Raw genomic sequence first — 22115 nt, 5'->3', positions numbered from 1 at the left:
ATAAAAGACTACATGGTTAATACCGAAAGTCCAGGAAGCAGAAAATCATGAAAGGACAAAAATCATCATCCCATCACCTTTAAGATGAATCTCTTCAAAAATGTCAGTTTATTTGGAATACCAAACAATGGCAAAAACCAGAAGGCTGAGCCAGGAATCACAAGTAATGACACGACCAAGCTTTTGTTCAGCAACGTGTCTCCCAGGCCAAAGTGGTTCCCTTTAATGCCTCGTGAGCCATCCCCTCTGGAACCAGGGGAACTGTGCTTGGAAAATCATCCCTTTGAGTACCAGTGCACATAGAAAGGCCAAGCCAGCAGAGACCTCAGCCTTCTGGGTGAGCCTGTCCTCTCTTTAAGAGTGGATTGGCAGGGTGCCCGCAGAAAGGCACACCTTCCTCTCTGCCTGGCCCTTTTGGCCACCAAGCCTCTCTTCTTGGGAGATGTATTTATGGCTCCTTTCCCCACTGTTCTGTAAGTGTCAGGTGAGTCCAGGCAGCATCAGGAAATGGAAACTTCCAGCTCGGGCAGTGCAGGCCAGGCCATCAGTGATCCGTGATTTGTCTTCTCTCCTTTCCAGCCGTCAGGAATGACAGGAACAAGAAGAAGAAGGAGCCTTCGAAGCAGGAATGTGCAGAAAGCTATGAAATGACGGCTGAGCTGGACGACCTCACAGAGAAGATCCGCAAAGCCCACCAGGAAACCTTCCCCTCGCTCTGCCAGCTGGGTAAATACACCACGGTAAGAGACGCTTCCGCCCCGGGCTGTGGGAGGATGGCTGCGGGGCCGTGTGTCCACGCCCGCCCCCTTCTTCCTCTCCCTTGCGCCCGGACCCAGAGAGGATGTCCACCCAGATTTGGCCCGGGATATGTGTGTGGGCTGAGTGGGGCTCTGCAGTGGTCTCCTCCCTCCACGTGGCAGCCGTCGGGCAGTCACTGAGTAGGATGGCTCTCTCCTGTCTCCTCCACTCCACTCGGGCATGCGTGCGTTCACTCAGGAGCCAAACCGAACACTCGTGTGCAGGGCCGTGTGCGAGGTGCTGGCCACGCTGGTGGGTAGACTCAGGTTGCTGCTGCAGGGACATGCGGTCTGGTGAGGGAGTCCTGGGGAACCATGAGGTGTTGCAGGAGTCATGACAGACACCTGTACAGAGCCCAGTGGGGACCTGGAGGGGACGAGGGGCAGTGGTCTCAAAACACCCATCCAGCTGTAAGATCCAGCCAACACTATGGGAGCCCTCTTGAGAGAGGAGGTGGAACCCCTGAGCCAGGGCCAGGCAAAGTACAGACGTGACTCCTCCCTCGAGAGGCGGGAGGTCCTGCTGTGCTCCCCAGAGCTCCATTAGAAATGGCTTTCACCACGGGTAGAAATAAAGAGAAGCCAGGAGGAAGAGGATGGGAGATCTAGGGTTGGTGGTGTATGTTGACTAGTCTGCGGTATGTCGCTGGGGACACATGAGATACTTCAATTTTTTAAACTGGTTTTTGCATGTATTATGTTCGCGGACGTCAGTTCATGGTGCATGGCACACAGTAGGCACTTGACGAGTATTTGTTGCATGAATGAATAAATGAATGCATGAGTGAATGAATGAATATAACTAGAATGCTATTCTGGCCTCCTTAAGTAGCTTATGTTGCTTGCCTAAGATGCTGGTAAACGTACTTTTAAAATAATCCAAATTATCACATTTGCTGGTTTGGTGCCTGGCGTTCTAGAAAAAGAATAGGACGAACAGCTCCTGAAGATTCAGAGACTTGAAGTGTTGATGCCGAAAGAAGGGCAGTGAGCATCGGGGCTGGGAAGCTGTTGGGGGGCGGGGGGAGCCCCTCGCCTGCAGGCTCTGACTCTGTCTGGTTGGCGGTGTGGGGGGCATTTCTGTCAAGCTTCCCAGTGATGCTGCTGTGGCCGCGCTGCCTTCCGCACTCTACGTAGCAGGTGCCTTTCGTAGCCAGACCCCGGATGACCTTCTGGGGCCCAGCCAGGCCCTTGGTGTCAAGGAGAACGAGAGACATCGCGTGCTTCAGCCACCCATGTGGGAAGCCGTTGACCTCTCCTGCCAGGCTGAGGGGAGGGCTTGATTTCAGTGGACAGGCCCGACTGAACTTGGTCCAGAGGACGGAGCAGGATGAAGCTGGACACCATAAAGGAGCTTTCATTTTAACCCAGGAGGTAAAGCAGGCCCATGAGCTAAGAGGTGGGGGTGGGGGGTGGGGGGTGATGCCTTTTCTCACTGGCAGGGGCACTAGAAGCCAATGAATGTGGTTTACCTCCTGCTCAGCCACCGATCAGCCGGGTGACAGTGTCAAGTTACTGACTTCACCCAGCCTCCTTTCTCCCATCTGTAGAATGGGGATGATATAAAATGGTTAGAAAAATTAAGTAATTCATGAGAAGCTTCTGTTGATGGGACCTGGAAATGCCCGTGTGACAGGGATGTGGCAGGCTCACCAGCCACCACACGTCCATTCCCTGGCTGGGAACTGATACTCGGGGGGCCTGGCCCCGTGCCAGCTGCATTAGACACTATAGAGAAGGAAGAGGATTAATAACCAGTGCCAAGGAGCATCTCATTTATTCCTCTTAGAGATATTTATGATTGCCCATCATTCCAGGCAGTGTTTGGGGCTAAGTATCAAGGCACGTGCATCCTGACCTAGGAAATCAGGACCTCAACCGAGGCTGGGCCCAGGGAAAGGACAGAAGGCGGTGAAGGGAATGGTGAGAGTGGTAGGAGGGAGTGGGAAGTGAGAAACAGCTTTGCAGGGGCTCCTGGGTGGCTCGGTCAGTTAAGTGTCTGACCCTGGATTTCAGCTCAAGTCATGATCTCAGGGGCACGAGATCAAGTCCTCAGGGGAGGGGGGGACGTCTGCTTGAGATACTCTCTCCCTCTCCCCTCCCCCTGTGCTCATTCTCTTTAAAATAAATAAATCCTGAAAGAAAGAAGGAAAGGAAGGAAGAAAGAAAGGGCCTTGTAGAGTCTTGAACGCTGATTGAGGGATTTGTATTTTAATCTGTAAATACTGGAGAGCAAGAGACAGTTTGCAGTCAGGAGTCTTTGTTATTCTTGTCACCATTATAATTACAGCTAGTATTTATTGAGCATTTACTATGTACCAGGGACCATGCTAAACACTCTAAATATTCATTCTTTGACTCCTTACAGAACATACAAAGCGGGTATTGTTGCTTCCATAATACAGATGAATAAACTGGGGTGTAGAAAGGCCAAATAATGTGCCTCATGTCTCATAGCCAGTATGGTGGAACTTGAACGTGAAGTTCTGAGTCCAGGGACAGCCCTTTTAGCCACACCATACACAGGATACATCATGGGGGTGGTTGACAAGGCCGAATGGAAGGAGGAGCCATTGGGTCTCTGGTTAGGAGGGGTGGCTGTTATCCAGGACTAAATCAAAATGTTAGTTCCAGAAAAGGCAGAGTAAAAGAGAACAGTCAAAATAGGGAGGGCTTCCTGGAAGTGGAAGCTTTTGAGCCAGGTCATGAGGTGAGACACATTTTATGACGATCCCTGGGATCATTTGCTATGGTATCAGGGGTCTCCTCCCCTCTTCCCCAGGTGGGGCTTCCTTCGTGTGGCCAAGGAGTCTGCCAGGCCCTGACTCTCCTGGTAACCAGATGAAATGGTGTCCACTCTGCTCTGGGGCAGAGCTGGGCAAACACAAGGCATAGCCTTGCGTCCGCCTAGAACGCACACCCTGGTGTGGCCTGGCTTTCTCCAGGGCCTGGGACCAAAATGCTCCTTCAGGACGGACCTCCCCCGTTAGTCAGCACAGCTCCTTCCCACCCCAAAAGGCAGCCGGGGATTCTGGCTAGCCCCACGTGGGCCTGTGCCACCCTCCCTTCCCCCAGGCATCCCTCTGAACCCGGTAGCCTCTCCTTTTGGATTCTCATTATACCACAGGTCCGATTCCACCTGTCTCTAGGCCAAGGAGGCTGCCCTCCCAGCCTTCCCAGAGACGCAGCAGGGGCTGGAGGGGCCGCGCCGGGTCCCGTGGCTCACACTGCAGGTCTCGGGGAGCCGGCCTGAGGACTTTCGCTGGCTGCCAGATCTGCTTGGCTCACGTGCGGGGCACTGTCACTCCTGGGGGAGCCCTCACCCAAGAACAAAAAGAAGCTGGTGGGTGAATGCCCCAGCTTCCTTACCCCTGGGGAGGATGCCTTCTCTCAGCCATTTCCCAGGGGTTCCCAGCAAGAAGAGCCCAGGAGCCCACAGGGATGTCTTTACTGGCTGTCTGCCTTTGCCAGACCTCTCCTCTCCAGCCTTCCTGCAGGGCTTCCTGGGACCTCTTTCCTTTCTGCACCTTTAAAACACACACACACACACACACACACACACACACACACACACCTATTTATTTGAGAGAGAGAGCATGGGGACACTCATGCACGCACATGTGAGTAGGGGAGAGGCAGAGGAAGAGAATCTCCAGCAGACTCCCCGCTGAGCATGGAGCCCAATACAGGACTCGATGCCACGACCCTGAGGTCATGACCTAATGTGAGTCGAAACCAAGAGTCAAACACTTAACATTGACTGCACCAGTCAGGCACCCCTTGCTGCACGTGTTTTGATCCAGCGAGGAACATGGAATACAGCTTTTCCCTCTCCAGAGAGTGATCCTTAGCTACATGGCAGCCAACCTCCTTCCGGAAGCACACTACCCGTTTGTGGGATCGAGGCAGCTCTGATACAGTCTCTCATCCGGCTTTTTATTTCGACTCTGTATACAGATCTAGCTCAGTTTTTATTGTAAGCAACTCCAAATCCTTTCTGCAAGTAGGTGGGGCTATAAATAAATAACAGCAGCCATAACACATTCTCGGCAAGCCCTGAGTTCCGACTTGGGCATTTTTTTTTTTTACAAAAAGAGCTTTTTTTAGACGGGCAGTTGCTTCCACTGCAAGGAAACTTCCTGCCGTTTTCACTAGCCTGGCCTCCTTGTCAGATGCCTTTGGAATAAGTGGGCAGAGAGGAATTAAAAAGGCAGCTAGCCGCCCACCTACAGTCTTTTTTGGAAGAGTAGTTCCCTTTTCTTTTCTAGTTAGGGTAGATTCGGGTCGCATGGCCCGGCCTGCAGAAACAGCAGGTCTGGGTGGGGAAGCGCGAACATTTACCCACTGCCTCAGGGAGGGCAGGGAGCTCGCCTCCAAACTTGAGAGCTAGACCCTTTGGGAAGGTTCCTAACCAGTGACCTCCCAAACCAGGAGGCGTGGGAGGGGGATTCCGCAGGGAACGTAGAAAGCGAGGCAGCACCTGTTTACAGATAAGTCTCCAAAACAGAATGAAGAGGCAAACCGAAGGGAGCTGCAACCCAGCTCTGAGGCTATTTACTCTGCTTCCTGAGGTCACACCCTTAGCAACTGCGTCATTTGGGTTTCCAGGCTGCACAGAGCCAGGGTCAAGTCTTGCCTGTGCTATGTAAGTTTACATGACCTTGGACTCCTCCCAGGAGCCTCAGCCCTCTCCTCCGTATCATGGGGCTTGCGTGGTACCCACGTGTTGGGACTTCTGGAAGGGTTAAATGAAACAACTGTGTCAGAACTCCTTGCACAGTTTCTGGCGGAGGGAGATACACAATGGGCAGGTCTCCTCTTGATGGTGCTATGGATGCCGTGTTGTTTTTTCCAGCCACGCACACAGGTTCGGGAAAAGTAAAGTGGCAGGTGGGCAAGGGAGCCAGTCTCCAGGCAGCACCACCCCGGCCCTGGGCAGCTCGCTCCGGCTTCCCCCTGCTCTGCCCTGTGCGGACTGTCCGTCACCTTGCAGAGCGTGATGGGGCAGAAGCTGCCCTCTGCGGGCCTCGTGAAGTTGAGCCATGGAGATTTAAGGAGCCCTTAGTCTACTCAGAAAAATGACCACCAACAGAATCATTAAACCTCTAAAAGCCCTTCCGGGAAACGAGTGCTCGAGAAGAGGAAGGATATTGTGATGACAGTTCCGGCCATTGCGGACTTGGCTTTCCTTCTAGAAAACCAACACTGGGATCAGCCAGAGAATCAGAACCTGACCCTCAGGAAGTCGGCCTCCCAGGAGAGACGCACCTGGGAGGAGGGTACCACAGGGGCGTCTGGAGGCCCGAGTTCTAATCTCCACTCTGCCGCCTCCCAGTTAGCCGACCTTGGACGGTTCTTATCTTTTGTGAGCCAGTTTCCTGCTGGTAAACATACCTGCACCGCCTGTATCACGGAGACGGTTCTTTGGTTTTCCAGCACACATTTACTGTATCCCTACTGTATTCGTCTGCTGGGCTGCCCTGATGCCCTGACAAAGTACCGCAGACTGGGTGGCTTCCGTCAACAGCGATTCATTATCTCACAGGTCTGGAAGCCCGGAGCCCAGCATGAAGATGTCAGAAGGGCCGTGCTCTCTCTGGCAGCTCTAGGGAAGAATCCTTCCTTGCCTCCTCTGGCATCTGACGTTGGGGGCAATTCTTGGCACTCCTCCGCTTGTGGAAGCGTGACTCCAGTCCTCTGTCGCCACATGGCCTTCTCCTGTGTATTTCCAGGCCATCTTCTCTCTGCGCATGTCTGTCTCTGTCCAGATTTCCCTTTATAAGGGCACCGGTCATGCTAGAATGAGTCCTGCCTCATGACCTCATTTTAAGTTGATAACCTGTGGTAAGACCCCATTTCCAAATAAGGTCACATTCTGAAGTTACGGGGGATTAGGACCTCAACATATCTCTTGCGGCAGCGGTGGTGGGGGAGTGGTACAAGGTTCAACCTGAAATCCCTGCTGAGCACGGACCTGGAGTGCACGGACACGTACCCTTCCGTGCTTGCGGCTCTTTTGTGACGTCTGGCTGGAAATCAAGGGTTGTCACATTCTGGGAGCTTTTAGAAGCCCCTGGCAGTGCATATCACAAGTTTGCGGCTTTTAGTGAAAAATGCCCTCTAGGCGCTGTGCTGTCTTCCCCAGATCTTCCTGGGTGGTGGAAAAAGGAAGACATTTTCAGTCGAGGGAGTAGCATGGGCATGGCATGGAGGTTGGCAGAGGAGGGACTGGGTGCAGAGCCCAGGGAGACAGGCCAGTGCTAGCCGAGAGTGCGGCCCTTGTGAGCATAAGGTATGTGGGCACTGGCCGCAGAGAGCCAAGTAAGATCTCTCAGCTGGAGAGGCAGTGCCGCCACGGTGAGCCCCGCCCGCTTTGTGCCGGGCGGGAGGCTTTGGCAGGTAAGCAGGACAGAGCTTTGCTTCATTCTTAGATGTGCCCGCGGCATTAGTTTCAGAAGCCATCTGTGGTCCTTCAGAGCAGCCGAGATCACCCCAAGATCGAGCATCTCCTGGACATCCTCCAAAACTCTGATCTACACCCTCCAGCCAGTATATCCCTGAATCTCTCCCCCTGCCCTCCGCCAGGGTCCCTGGGTCTCTGAGATCACCATCAGTGAAGGGGCTGTGGCTGTCCCGAGGGGCCCTTCCAGTCTCATGTACTGGTCCTGGAGTCTTGGGCAGTGGGGGTGCAGGAGCACCCCTAAAACATTACTTTCAGGGATATCATGCTCGCTTCTAGCCAACTTCCCGGGAGCGCTTGGGGAGGTCCTTCGAGACCCTTGTTCCTTCCCTCTTCCCATTGCCCGTGGCCTATTGCTTGGAGCCCTCTCCGCCCACGGGCTGCCATGCCTTTGAGACAGTGCCTGTCTTTCCAGCCGAGGCTGCAGGATGGCTGCAGCGTTTCCCCACCTGTTGAAAGCATCCGGTTCTGCGAGAATGCTGAAAGTGTGCTGGGGGCCCCCATGCCTCCCTCTTCCCACTGATGGAGGGACCCCCGCTGGTACATTCCTAAAGCCCCTAATGCCGAGATACATGTTCATGGACCACAGAGAGATGCTGGCCTGGTACATCATGTTCTCGTCATAACGTGCCAGGGACCTTTCAGCCACCTCCTGGAAGCTTCCAGCATTACCAACCGGGAGGGAGATCACAGATACAATCGCAGGGCCTAGAAGACAAACGCCGAACATAAGACGCCCCAGGAACAAGAGGGCAGGTGACAGGGTGTGACAGTGGGCAGCGCGGACACTGGAGCCACACTGCCTGATGGCCGTCCTGGGCCTTCGCCTCACAGCTGAGCCTCTTGCTCGACTGACTTCACTTCCCCAGGCCTTGGCCTCCACCCCAGTCGCTGGGACGAGAACAACCCCTGCTGGCAGAGTGTGCCATGAGATTTAGAGGGAGCTGGTTGTGAAACCCTCAGAAGGGGGCCTGCCCCCCAGGGTTATGGCCTGGGACATGTGTGCCCCAGGGACATGGAATGTGGATGACAGGAGCCATCTGCAAACACGACTCGAAAGGGCATCAGCCCGTCTAGGTGGTCATCGGCCTGTCCGGGTCGTGGAAGGGTAGATTCAGGCCTAGGGAAGGAGGCTCCTGACAGATGACCCCAACATTCCCTGAGAAAGTCACTCCTTACTGTTGGGAAGAGTTTGCCTTTCCTCCTTAGCTGCAAGGAGCCATGAGCAGGCCTGCTTGAACCACTGTAGTATCCAGCAGCTGCCACACACAGGAACTTCAGAATCACCCGTGATTCCGTCTCCGTTTGTGGGTCTTGTTCTGCAAGTAACGGCAATCAGAGAAGGGATCCCTTTTGCGTCACCAAAATGGCCATATAATTGGATTTCCTAGTGGGGCTGGGCGGTGCTGCTGCGAAAGAGGCCCTGGAGCGCACCCCTCCACAGGGCCCCCGCCGCACAGCACTGTGGGAAGGCAGAGTGGGGGGACCTGCCTAGAGAGGGGCTCCCACCCCCTGCGGAGGAGTGGGGGAGGGAGAGCCATAGTTCCAGGAGGGCCTGCCTCTCACCCCCGGCCGGGCTGCTCATCAGCCCTCAGCCAGGGCCTCCGTGACCACCCCAGCCTTTCACTCTCCTGTTCCCCCAGTTTTCAGAAGTGCTGCTAAAAACCCACACTTCCCTCAGTGCGCCCCATCACCACCTTCATTACCAACCCAAACAAGCCGAGCTCTCCGTTTGCTGCGGCTGGCAGATAATATATAAGCCATTTTAAACCTCATGCCTATGAATCGAGCAACCAGTATAATAAAACACCAGGTTATTTTGTGTTTTATTAACTGCCTCTTCCCTTCGGTTTGCATAATAGTGAGTTAGATTTACATGCCATTAAGACGGCTGTGCATTATTTTTAATCGAAGGTACGACAGGCTTCTCTCCCGCAGCCCAGTGTGTGATGAAGTAACCTCATACTGATGGGGGTTTCGTTCACACTCGCTGGGTCGGGCCAATGTCTTTTTTTCCAGATGGATACTCCATTGTAAAATGATTTCCCGCCGTAAGCTCTCCTCTCTGTCCCTCTCTTCCGTGTCATCTTCCTACAAACTGGATAAACTGCCTATTAAATTTAATTACAGCCCGAATGGCCGCACATCTTGATCTTCTGTTCCCCCGAGTGTGCTGTGTTCCACCAGGGTCCTTGAGGAAGGAATAAAATCCATCTGGAGGATGCATGCCCACCTTCCTCAGGGGGTGCTGCGGAAAGCGCCGGTGGCACCCACCCTTTGAAGGCCTTCTGTGGCATCCCTCATGCAAACTCCTTTCCGGCTTTCCTCCCCAGTATTCAGGATGAAAGCTAGTTTTATGGACTCTCCGGGCTGGTTTTCACTGAGGTAAGGAACTAAAGATATGCGTCTGGGGTGCACCGTTCCCTTCATGGAACTGTTGACATTTGTCAGAGGCCTAAACACCAGGCCCTGGGAGCCTCGCCTTTGCCTGGGTGGTTCCGCTCTGCCTGCCTCCAGAGGCAGCCAGAGTCCTCCTGAGCAGCCCTAGACCATAGCGGGGAGAGCCTCATCCTCAGAATGGTCGTGTCCTGAGACATCCAGAAGCAAGGACTTGGGGGAACGTCCTTCCTCGTTGACTCATTGAACAAACACTTGTTGAGACCCTGCCTGCCACGGACCAGGCACTGTTCAGACACTGAGGGGACAGCAGGAGGAAAATGAGACAAGAAGCCCCGTGTAAATAAGGGAATGATAGTGTGATAGGGAATAAGTACTGTAAAAAAGTGGCCCATAAAAAAAAAAAAAAAAAAAAAGAGTAGGTGACATTTGACCAAAGATGGTGAAGGAATGAGGGAGAGCATCGTGTGGGTAGCTGGGGGAGCAGGAATCCAGGTGGACGGAATAGCCAGTGCAAAGACCCGGAGGCAGGTACACGCCCACTTGTTCACGGATGGCGAGAGACCAGTGAGGCTGGTCCAAGTGGGAAGACAGGGAGTCAGAGAGCAGGCGCCGGATCTGGGAGGGCCTCGCAGGCCAGTGGAAGGACTGTGGCCTTTGGTCTGAGATGAGAAATCATTGGCGATTTTGAGCAGTACAGTGATTTGCTTTGACTTTTGTCTTAAAGGGTTCCCTTTATTCCTTTGATAAGAATAGACCATAAGGCACTGGGAGTGGAATGAGGGAAAGCAGCGAGGAGGCTATTGCAGTAATCTAGGCAGGAGGTGATGGTGGCTCAGACCAGGATGCTGGTGCTGGGGGCGGACCTCTTCTCTAACTCTTAATAGTTCTTTGGAGGAAGGATGTGACATTGTCAGGCCTAAACTCTCTCAGCTATACCTGTTCATCAGTCCAAATTCTTCCTGCTACAGGTGAGAGGAACCCAAACTCAAACGAACCTAGATTTTTTTTCCAAAAAGTCATGGTGTGGATCAGGCATGGCTGGATCCAGCATTTCCATATCTTCAGGACAGAGCCACTCTTCCTCTTTCTTTTCCTCCCTCACCTCAGCTTTCCTCTGAGTTGGCTTCATTTTTAAGAAGGCCTTCTCCACCAAATAGCCCCTGAAAACTCCTGGCAACCCACACTGACAGCCTTGTTCCCCAGTTGTTCCAGCCAAAGACTCAGAAGTGAGCCTCATGGGCCTGCTGGCAGTTGCCTGCTCTTTTCTGAACCAATCTCTGTGGCCGAGAGGAGGGCCTGTTGTGATTATGAGGACCAGAGCCAAGCACCCTCCTTGTGCTTAAGGGCGTTGGCAGCCCTGCCCAAACCCCACGGGCTCAGAGGGAGGGAGGAGCCGTCCTCCAAAGGACTGCAGAGGCAGGAGAGAAGGACGGCACAATGGCAAGAATGCAGGACAGTCATTCAACTGCTCGCACACCAGAGATTCTGCTCTGGGGATCCAAGAAAGAGAAAAAGAAAACAAAAAGCCGCACAAAACCACTTTCCAAGGTAGTGTAGTCCTTACCGAAAGCTGAGACCTTCCGTAATTTCCAGCAAGTTCTTAGTGGTGTCCTGTCTGCTGTGTACACTGAGCATCCTCCTTACTGATTACATGGGGAAGGCTAGGTTGAGGCTGGTAATGGGCCATGGAGTGGGGACCAGAATGGGGACTTTGCTGGCCCTGCTCCTTCTGCTCGGGAGGGCAGAGGAGAAGATGGTCACTGCTGTTGTCTGAACCATTTGGCGGTGCCGTGGGCAGGTAGGGGTGCTGAGGAAAGGGATCCAATGCTGACCAAACCCCCAGAACACACCCAGCACCATTAGTACACTGGGAACCCACTTCCTCTCCCCTTCAGCCTTTGAGGGCACGTGGCACATATTCCTCTTTACAAATGGGGAGACTGAGGCACTGCTTATGGGAGGGCACACCTGTCAGCTGGGGATCTGGTAGACCTGGGACCCACTTCTGGCCCCTCGATGGCAGGTTAGCTTACCTCTCTGAGATGGCTTTTCTCCATCTTAGGATGAAGCTGAGAAAAACTAGCCCCTTCTTTGCTGGGTGAGGTCCAGAGCGGGGGCCTGGACGGGGTCGTCCATGGCGAGTCCCAGAGAGCAGCAGGTGCTCTCCCCGCCAGGCTGTCAGCTCGCCAGGGCTGGAAGCATGTGTGATTGCTCAGCTGTGATACCCCAGCCTCTAGCTGCGTGCGGGTGGGGCAGGAGACCTTCGTGAAACAGAGGGAAGGAGGGGAAAGGCTGGCGAGTCAGTGACTGTAGGAGTGTGCAAATGGATGGAGGCTCCAGCCAGTCGAGGGCTGTAGTTGGACTGAAGTCTGTTCCCCTGATTTATTCTGTGGTTCCCAGAAGCCAGGGGACTGCAGGAACCTGGCCCTCGGGGTCCAGGATTAAAGCTGCTGAGGAGTGAGAAGGCCGGGGCTCCCCGGAGGAGCAGCTGTGTTATCCCAGCAGCTACCCCTGGCTGGCAGCCCCCTCTGCAAGTCGCTTGTCATCACGCTGCACGTGTCATGGGGCCGCCTGGCGCTGGGACCAGGGGCAACCAGGAAACACGCATGTGACCATCACAGGTCTGAGGTCACTAAGGGACGCCGTACTCTGTTGGTGTCATTGTAACCTTTTGTTCTCATTCACACTGTCCCTGTCTCACCTTTCATCTTTATTATGAACGACTGTAAACTTACTGTGGAAGCAGAGGATAGAGTAGTGACCACCGGGATCGCTCCCCAGCCGGCCCCGTTTCATCCTCCAGCCGCCATCGACGCTCTCCTCATCATATAGTCTTTGGAAGTAAATTTACAAACATGTTATTGGGCCTGTAAATATGTTGATGTTCTCAGTGATGCGACCTTCTGCCAACACTGAAAACAGCAATGTTTTCTTTACAGGAAATTCGCATCTCAAACACCGTAATATCTCACAATCCCACTTCTCTTACGTGTGTCAGGTCCTTTAGTTTATTTGAAACAGAATTCAGATAAGGTGTACACCTTGTAATTCAGTCTCCTTTTTCTTTTTCTTTTCTTTTTTTTTTTTTTTTGGTCCCCTCCTGTGCCTCTGTCCCACTGATCTGCTCTCTCTTCCTGTAGTTTTGCTATTTTCAGAATGTCCTGTTCATGGAGTCCTTCTGTGTGCAGGCTTTCGTGTCTGCCACCTTCCACTTGGTGTGATGCTTCTGAGGCTCCTCGGTGTTGTGGCCTGGGTCATGTTTTCTTTGCTGTTGCCCTTAACCAGCATTCTGTTGGGTGGGGTGCCGTGGATTTCTCTATTTACGGGTTAATAGGCATCTAGGTTGAGTCACTTTTAGTCTACAGGTTTCTCTTTCCAGTTCTTACAATGCGTTTGTGGAAGAGACCAATTAATTGGTGTGATGAAGGCTCTAGCATTCTGGATGGGGACGGTTGCATCCCCTGTGGTGTAACTTACCATGTTCCCATGTCTCCCGGATTTCTGTAGTTCGATCTAAAGGCCCACTCTCATCCTGCTTTGACTATTTCAAAGGTGGGTGTGTGTGATTCCATGACATTGCCTCTTTTTAAGATTGTAGCAATCACTGATCGTCAGTGCCTAGAGCCGTTAATTCATCAGGGTTCTAAAATGGCGGCCGTTAATTCATCAGGGTTCTAAAATGGTGGCTCCTTATTCTATCCTTCCTTCATGTACTAGTTGGAATAATCACATTAAGAGAAACCCCCTTTATCTCCTATTGACAGCCTGGTGGTTCAGAGCTATGATATGGAGCATCTTCAAAACAATCCAGGCTCAACACCCAGCGACCCTAGCAAGAAGCTCCCTGGTCAAGACCGAAGTATTAGTGCATTCATAGAAAATGTGCCGAGTTCCTTGTCTCCCAAGCTTTCCAGAAACTCCCCCTTACAGTGTTTTCTCTCCCTCTTAGAATTCCAGTGCTGACCATCGAGTCCGACTGGACCTGGGCCTCTGGGACAAGTTCAGTGAACTGGCCACCAAGTGCATTATTAAGATTGTGGAATTTGCTAAACGTCTGCCAGGCTTCACCGGCTTGACCATTGCAGACCAGATCACCCTGCTGAAGGCTGCCTGCCTGGACATTCTGGTATGTGCCCTTCTGAGCTCTTGGTCAGGGGTGGGGCGGGGGGAGTGGACCGGGGTACTTGGAAGACCTCCAGAGGCTTCGGTCTCCCAGCCTCCTCCAGCCACTTGCATCATTTGCCAAGCCCGATCTCCCTGCCTCAATTTCCATTCCGCTGCCGGAGGCTCGGGGATGCCCAGGACTTGGGCTGAACCTCATCCCTTCTCGACTTGGTGTGGGAACCCCCACTGCATGGCCTTGGAGCAGGACCCGGCCTGTCTCAGTCACAGCCTTGCTGGCCTCCCCCAGAAGCCCTTCCGCAGGCCAGTCCTGTAGATCTCTGAAAGGCCATCAGGCTTCTCTGAGCTAAACCCACAGGAGTTGGCTCACGTTGCCCTGGTTCTGCCCTCTGATCTTCTACCACCTCTGTCAGCGGCCTCGGGAGAATAATTTCCTTTCCTGGACTCAGTGTCCCTATCTGTGCAAAGGGAATGGATTCCTGGTGCCTCTCTCCCCTCTTCTGTTCTCACACTGGGGCGACTAGGGACCCTGTCACACCTTGTCCTCGGTGGGTCTACTGGCCAGATGCCATCCCTCCCTCCCTCTACCTGGTTGGGGCTTCAGGGATGGTGTGATTAATTCTGGCTGGGCTGGTTTCCGTGATGGGGGGGCAGCTCCCATTAGAGGTGACAGGGATGTACCCTGCCTTGGGGTGGGGGCTGGTCTGTACGGATGGGCCTCTGGAGGAAGTGGGAGGGGAAGCTGGCCCCCGGCGACGCATCAGAAAATAGAGAAAGTAAAATTCGCTTTTGCGGTGCTTTAAAAGCGTAGATTTTTCTCTTTATTACATCTTTCATAGCTTTGGGTATAAACAGTTCTGCAAAGCAAATGGAGTTACTCACTGTAATTAAACACACAGTCCTGCTCAGGAGGAGAGAGGACCCCGTATGAGGCAGTTGTGTAGGGAGCTTGAATGTTTATGTGTCTTTCTGCTCACTGGTTGGATCTTAGGAGTGGTAATGGTTGCTCAGTAACTTACATGTGCTAGGGATCCTGAGAATATATATATGTAAATATACATATATAAAATATATTTTTTCTTCTCTGTAACCTACATGTGCCAGGGATCCTGAGAATATATATATATGAAAAAAAAAATATATATATATATAAAATATATTTTTTCATCTCATAAAATCAGAGGATCTGGGATGAACTCAGGGACATTTAGAAAAAAATGAAACCTCAAAGCAGCATTCACCGGTCACCTGCCCACACCCCATGGCATCTGCAAACCTCAGCTCACTTGAGCCTCCCACAGCTCAGTGAGCCGGCTGGGGGATGGAGATTCAGCCCATTTTACAGATGAGGAGCTAGAGACTGGGTGAGTTACCCAGGTCAGGTGAATGCTGGAACCAAATTCCAAGACCCACATATTTCTATCCCAAAAGTCATGAAAGGATTAGAGGCATAAACAGGGGATGGTGGTAGGTGGACCGTGGGCATAGGACCAACCAGGCCACCAGAGATTAATAGAGGCCCCCTGAGCAAATCTGTGACGATGTTAATAATGAGCTACTGGAATAATTCACAGGAAAGCCTGTGCTTTCTTACCCTTTCCTACGAGTCCTTCAAGTGTAGCACTCAGGTTGAGTTTCACCTAAGCCTCCAGACCCCCCCAGGATATGAGTAGAGACTGGAGTTACCAGCACGTGGTGAGAGGTGCCCCAGAGGTCCAGAGTGGCTGAGGGGACCATGAGGTGGCACCACCAGGTCAGGCTCTGCACCAGGCCACATGGTGGAATTCTGATTCCCTGTATGACGTGGCCACCCGGCAGGGCCTGGAGCCTTCCTGAAGTTTGGGCTCTGACTTAGGTTCTTTGCTTGTTTCTTAGTCCTCCTCTTGTCTGGCTGCCAAGTGGTGACCGTGTGGGGTTCCTTCAACTCCAGTCCTTTGGGAAAGGTGAAACGAGAAGGAGCCTTTGCGACCCTCCAAGGAAGCATCTTGTTTTCTCAACACCCCATACTTTCATGGTCAGGGGTGCTTAGACCCACCCCCTTTAAATCCCCCCACAACCTCCAGCTGTCTTTCCACATCCCACGTTTACAGTGAAACCCAAGCACTCCTCTGGATTGTCCATGGATCCAAGAAGCAGTGCTTGGCCTCTTGGTGGAATTGGGTAGAACAAGACCAATATCTGTGACTTTGGTTGAGTTAACCTTTCCCAGTCTGAGTTTACCTATCTGTACAACTGGAATAGAAATCAATGAGGCATTGACTAAAGTAATTCTTTAAACAGGCTTAAATATAGTCATGGGTATAAGCACAAACAGGGACAAAGCTGTTAAAAGCACATGGGGACAATTCCGGACCCTGAGACAGGAGTCAGAAAACTCTTTCAACCACTGTGTCCTGGCTTCATTGGTCCATGGGGCTGGGGGCTGGGATGCAGTAGGCGCAAGAGGGAAAAGCCCTACTCGGGGAAGAGCAGAGACGTCCAGTCTTATGAGATGAAGCAGAAGGAGTACTTATTTGGCCCCAGATAAGAGCTCATTTCCAAGAATTTGTGGCAAAGGCAATTAATCACAAGAGCCTGAAAAATGCACAGCTTCAAAGAGCATCCTTCGGATGAGAATATCAACTGGCTGACCCATTTAGAAGAATCTTCTTATCGAAGCCATTGATGTAGGGATAGAGCGAGACAGACACACTAGAAGGAAAGATGGACAGACACAGGCTGAAGTTGCTGTCAGCCCCTAGAAGGGAAACACAGAGTTATCCCAGGGGTCGGCAGCTCTGGCCTAGCACCACGCATTGTGTGTGCTCTGAGACAGGCCTTTGCTCCCAAGTGCGCGGTGCCTGCTGGGGCTGTCCAGAAGGGGAAAGCATGCCCCTTAGCCTGTGCTCTCTCCACACCACCCTCCAGAAGGGTTTCCGGTCCTGGCGTCTGCCTGGGTGGGGACCCTTTGGTGTGGAGTCCACAGCCAGGCTTCCCTCAGAGCTAGGATTCATGATTTCCCACAGGGGTCAAGTAGCTGCAAAGTCTCTCTTAAGATGGGTCAAATCTTCGAAACCATTTTCCATCCCTCATCCCAGAGCTGTGGCACCCCAGGTTTGTAGTCAGGATAAGGAAGGGACCCCCCAAGAGTGGTCCCCTCACCTGTGCTCACGTTCTCCTTCTTGCGGGCTCTCCTTTATCTTCCCTATCCTGTTTCTTCTCCTCTTGCCCCTCAGCTGCCTCTTCTGTGCAGGTAATTGAATCAAGTCTCTCTCAACTTAAAAATCATCAAAAATAATGCTTGCGGCTGTCTGACCTTCTGTTTGCTCTTCCCTGCTGACCTCCTCCCCTCTCTGCTCTGCCTTTTACAAATACTCACTGAGGACCCGCTGTGTGCAAGGCACTGTTCTAGGCTCTGATGACACAGCAGTGAACAAGACAGAAATGCCTACCCTCGTGGAGCTGCCCTTCGACAGGGGACGGATGGAGAATAAGCAGATGAATAGGCAGGGTCTGACGGGCCGCAAAGAAAAATAGAGGCAGGATCAAGACCAGGAGCGTGACTGAGGTGGTCATGAGCTGTGTGTTTCATGAGGTTCTGTTGTGTGTGTAGAGAAGCAGGTGACCTTTGAAGAGACCTGAATGAAAGAACAGAAAGAGCTGGAACAGTAAGAGACAGTACTCAGGGAGGTGTACGAGGGAGAGCGACCTGAAGAGTGTAGCTCAAAGGCCCTTAGGCAGGGAGGCTCTGGCAGACTGAGGAACAGTGAGGAGGTGACTATTTGGGAATGAATGAATGGCAAATGAGTGAGAGATCAAAATTGGAATTCCAGAACATGGGCTGCCTTCGGAGTGTTGCATCTGGGCGGGTTCCAGCGTGAGGTAGTGTGAGGGCTTCCATGAGGGTCCCTCGGGGCCTTCCTGGGTTCCCGCTGCCCCCGCTGCCCTGAGGAAACATTCCCACACCAGGGGCAGCGCACTTAGCTCTGGTGACGCAGAAGGGTCTGCCCCGTGTGACTTCAGGACATGATTTGTGGCTCCTAGGGTTCTGGGGACCGTGCGGCTCTAGAGCCGTGGGGGGCCATTCCCACATGAACCCGTCCTCCCCCTTCCGGAGGCTCAGCAGAGACCAGACCCAGCCCGAAGAGGAGCCGGCTCTGCCCCGGAGCCCACAGCCTGAGCTGGGCTGCAGCATCGCCCTCGGCCTCCGTGCGGGCGTGAGGAGGTCCCGTGTCTCTCTGAAACCCAGCCTTCTCACCCCTGGGATCAGAGCTGTCGCCCTGGTTGTCACCGGACATCACTGTGAGGCAGTCAGTGTGGGGTGAGAGGGCGGGAGCCAGACTCCCTGAGTTCAGATCCCAGCTCTGCCGTGTGGAAGCTGCATGAACTGGGGATTGTCAGACCAGATCAGGATCTCCCCATGACTCACCAGATACAGTTCATGGCCCGAGATGCATGAGCCATTTGAGCTTTCCTCATTTGCCTAGGGACTCAGAAATCCCCAGTTGGCCCCTCAGGGGGTTACAAGGTGGGAGAGATTTCTGATGAGGGAATCTGCTTCATTAATAATTGAACAGCTGTTCACTAGCCACCTGCTGTGTGGGCTCCACAGCCCAGATGCCCGAGACAGAGCAGCGAGCAGGGCAGGTGAAGAGCAGGCCCATCTTCCGGGCGCGGCGGTGGTCAGCCGGCCCAGAGAGGGACGGCACACCAGGGAGAAGACAGCAGGCCGGGCCGGGGAGCCGGGGGGAGGGGGGGGGGGGGCTGGAATACTATCCAGCAGTGAAAAAGAAACAGCTTCACCTATTCCCACAGGGAATCTCAGCTGTGACTCGGAGTTCATAAAGGCCGGACACAAGAGGGAATGTGCAGAGTGAATCCCTTTACCTCGAGTTCAAGGACAGGCAAAACTAGTCTGCAGGAATCAAGGTCAAAATAACGGTTAATTGGAAGGGAGAGGGACAAGCAGCAGGGGATGGATTGGATCTCGAGGGGCCACAGGAGCCCAGATGAGCTGGAACTCTTTGTGTCTCAATCTGGGTGGCAGTTCCACAGGCGTGTACCTGGGGGGGATGCAGTCACCTGTACACTTGAGCTGTGAGCAGTACATTGGGCTCATTATCCATTGCCGTATATCAAGTTGCCATGAAACTTAGCAGTGTTAAGTGATGAGCATTACTATCTCCTGGGGCCCTGTGGGTTAGGAACTGGCTGAGCTGGGTGCTTTTGGATCGGGTCACTCAGAAGCTTGCTGGCCAGACACTGGCAGGGGCTTCATCCTCCTAAGGCTTATCGGGACAGAAGGGCTGCTTCCAGGGATTCCTAACAGGTGTCTGGCAAGCTAGTGCTGGTTGTTGGGAGGAAGGCCCAGTTTCTTGCCCCATGGACCTTTCCATGATGTGTCAGCCAGCTTCCCCCAAAATGAGATATAAGAGAGTTGAAAGGAGTCGTCCACAGTGCCTCGTCTCCTATGACTTGTTCTCCAGAGTCACACCCGTTGCTTCCCCTGGATTCTATGTGAGAATCGAGTCACTGGGTCCTGCCCACACTCAAGGGGAGAGGAATGAAGCTTTGCTCCTTAAATAGAGTAGAAGCAAAGAATTTTTTAAAGCCACTGCACATGCTATACCTCAGTTTTAAAACAGTTTTATTTCCTATTTCAAACAAAAGTGGGTGATAGGATAGAAAGTAATGGTCTTAGGAAGCATGTGCTTTCTGAGGACGTGACATTTGAACTGAGCTCTGAGGAGGAAGAATCCTGAAGATCAAGGGAAAAGCATCAAAGGCAGAGGGAACAGCAAGTGCAGACGCTTTGCTGTGACATTGACTTGCTAGAGATTCAGAAAGGTTGAAATGGGCAAAAGTTAAGGAGCAAGGGGAAAGGAGCTGTAATGGGATAGGTAGAGGCCACGGAGGAAGAAGTCTAAATGTCACAGATCTAGAACAGCTCGAAGCCACTGGAGGGATTTTAAGCAAGGACGAGGTCCCCTCTGGTGGCGACTTTGAATAGCATGCTCTCGCTGGGAGAGCAGACGCGGAGGCCAGAATCCCCAGAGGAGAGGTGAGGGTGGCTTGGATTAGAGTGGTCACAGGGACAAGGAAAGAAGGCGACAGGTCTCTCTCTCTGTGCCTGCGATCCCACACGCTCAGATCCTCCCAGGGGGACCCCAAAGGCAGTGGAACAATATTCACCTGTCCTTGCTGAAGGCAGGAAGGCTGAGGGTCCTCCCTCCGAGGAGCGTCAGGATGGCTGGTCACAGAGCCCCGTGCCATCCAGCAGGGCCCTCCTTGCGTGAGTCAGCCTCGCCTGCGCTATTTTTGCCCAACTCATGGGGCCCGCGTGCTCCCCTGTCCAGATGCAATACCCTGTTTCAAACAAAGGGCGTTTTAATACTGGTGAAGCACTTGGCAGTTGCCACTGGGGTTTGACTTGAACCAACTGAAACTCCTTGGTTCCTCTCCAGAGGCAGGCCCGGCTGCGTGGTTGAGGAGGAAGCCTGCTGCCCACTGGGCCCAGCCTGGACAGGGGGAGAGTGCAGGCTCCCCTCGTAAAAGAAGACATTGACCAGTCTCTCATCTCAGGCCATGGGCCGTCCCCTCTGGACAGCCCGTTAATACTTGGTTTGGGTTTTGAACTTTCTAGGGAGAGAGGCCACAAAACATAGTTGAAATGCTTCATTAGAATCCAGACATTTTCCCGCTTTTGAGGAGGGGCACCCTTCAGACTAGAATCGTTCAAAAGAGACATTTGTGTGCTCCAGTGCAGACTTGGATTTCTAAGTGAGCCGCTGACAGCTTGCAAATACCTAAACCCTGGTCTTCCGTTCCTTTCCAGCAAATCCTGGTTTCCTTCATTCTCACAGGGACAGATCTAGTGCACTCACTTCTTGGCAGCCTGCTGCAGCTGCAAAGACTTATTTAGTACCTATTTGATTCCAAACTGGAAATGTGTCTGGAGATTTTGAGCCCATAAATACTGAGCTTCTGACTCTGCCCATCACGTGACCCGTCCCTACGCAGGCATCTCTCCTTATGCTCCTCCAGGTGGTGTGAAGGGGCCTGGGCTGGGGCTTTCAGGGGAACTAAGGCTTATAAGCCGGGGCCTCTCAGTTCCTTTGCTGCTCTGACATGGAGAATGGACTTCATAACCCCTCAGCTACCAAGATGACGTGAAACTGGTCATTCAGTTGGGGACTCAGAGGAAATGGGGGGACAGGCTCAGAGAGGTCTCTGGGCAAATACCTGAGAGGCAAAAACGGCCACCCATCCAGCGAAGAGGAATCTTTGTAACATTTTAGCAACAACTCACGTTCAGTTGCTTTCCCGTTCACTTGCCACTTGATCACATAATAGGAATGTTAAGTTTGAGGATGTGTCCTGATTTAGATCGTGCCCCCTCACCGGAAGTGAGCTTTGCCCAATTTTCCGTTTCCAAGGCCGCGCACTTCTGTGTACCAGGTAGGTCACCATGCATAACCGTCCAGGTTGTGCACTGCACTAAGGCAGCGAGCCAAGGAGACAAATGAGGCTAATATCCAAATTAATGCTGACTGGATGTCATTTCACCTTAGGCAGCGGGGGATGGAGAGTGGCAGGAAGAGGATGGAGGCCACTGGGGGGCAGAGGTGAAGAGCACAGCATAGGGGAGCACTTAAGTGCTAGGGACCGATCACCTGAAGCAGATCATGCCACTTAGCAGTTATGTGACCTAGGACAAGCTATTTGCCTTTGTTTCTCTATCTGTAAAATGGGATGATCAAAGTTACGAGTTGATAGGAGAATTAGGTAATATGTTAAAACACTTAGCACAGTCCCCAGCATGGAGGCACTGATAAATAAACCATTAGCTCTCATATGTTAGAGGACGGAGCGCTCATCGTTCCCCCCTTCTCCTCTCAGGAGATATTCTTCTAACCAAGAAGACATTGGGGTCAGGCTTTTTTTTTCCCCATCAGCAGATGTAGCAGATGTCCCATGGCCTCACTTTACAGGACATCTTTATACTCTCGTCCAAGTCCACACTGGAGTCCAGCATGTAGGAGGAGGGCTGCCTCCTAGCCCCATGGGTTGGAGGTTCGGAGAACACCAGAGCAAGGACCCAAGAACAGGCGACCTTTCCAGTGCGCCAGCCCTGCCCCCTGGCTCATGTGGTCACTTAGCCAGTCCTTTAGGATGGTCTTGGGCAGGGGCAGTGTCTTTGCCCCGAACACCCAGCACGAAAAGATTTGACCTGGTTCTTGCATTAGGAGTCCTGGTGGGAATATGGAGAGTGGGAAGGGGGCTCTTCTACAGGGACTTCCCTTGTAGCTCGGAGTCTTGTGGCTTCGTCAGAGGGCTACCCCCTCCGCACAGGGCCC

At 52.8% G+C, this 22115-nt stretch overlaps 1 protein-coding gene across 2 annotated transcripts in view; it reads left to right on the top strand.

The window, feature by feature from the left end:
• The window catches only part of RARB (retinoic acid receptor beta), a 165961-nt gene that overhangs the window by 137817 nt on the left and 6029 nt on the right, over nucleotides 1-22115 (top strand). For both annotated transcript variants that reach the window (XM_059390835.1, XM_059390836.1), the window contains exons 4-5: nucleotides 580-740; nucleotides 13607-13783. In XM_059390835.1, coding sequence (XP_059246818.1) covers nucleotides 580-740; nucleotides 13607-13783 — 338 coding nt within the window. The remainder of the gene's footprint in view (nucleotides 1-579; nucleotides 741-13606; nucleotides 13784-22115) is intronic.

The sequence above is a fragment of the Mustela nigripes genome, chromosome 2 (genome assembly GCF_022355385.1).
Source record: "Mustela nigripes isolate SB6536 chromosome 2, MUSNIG.SB6536, whole genome shotgun sequence".
NCBI lineage: Eukaryota > Metazoa > Chordata > Mammalia > Carnivora > Mustelidae > Mustela > Mustela nigripes.
Note: the sequence above shows the minus strand (reverse complement) of the source record. Positions and strands in the feature narration are given on the sequence as shown.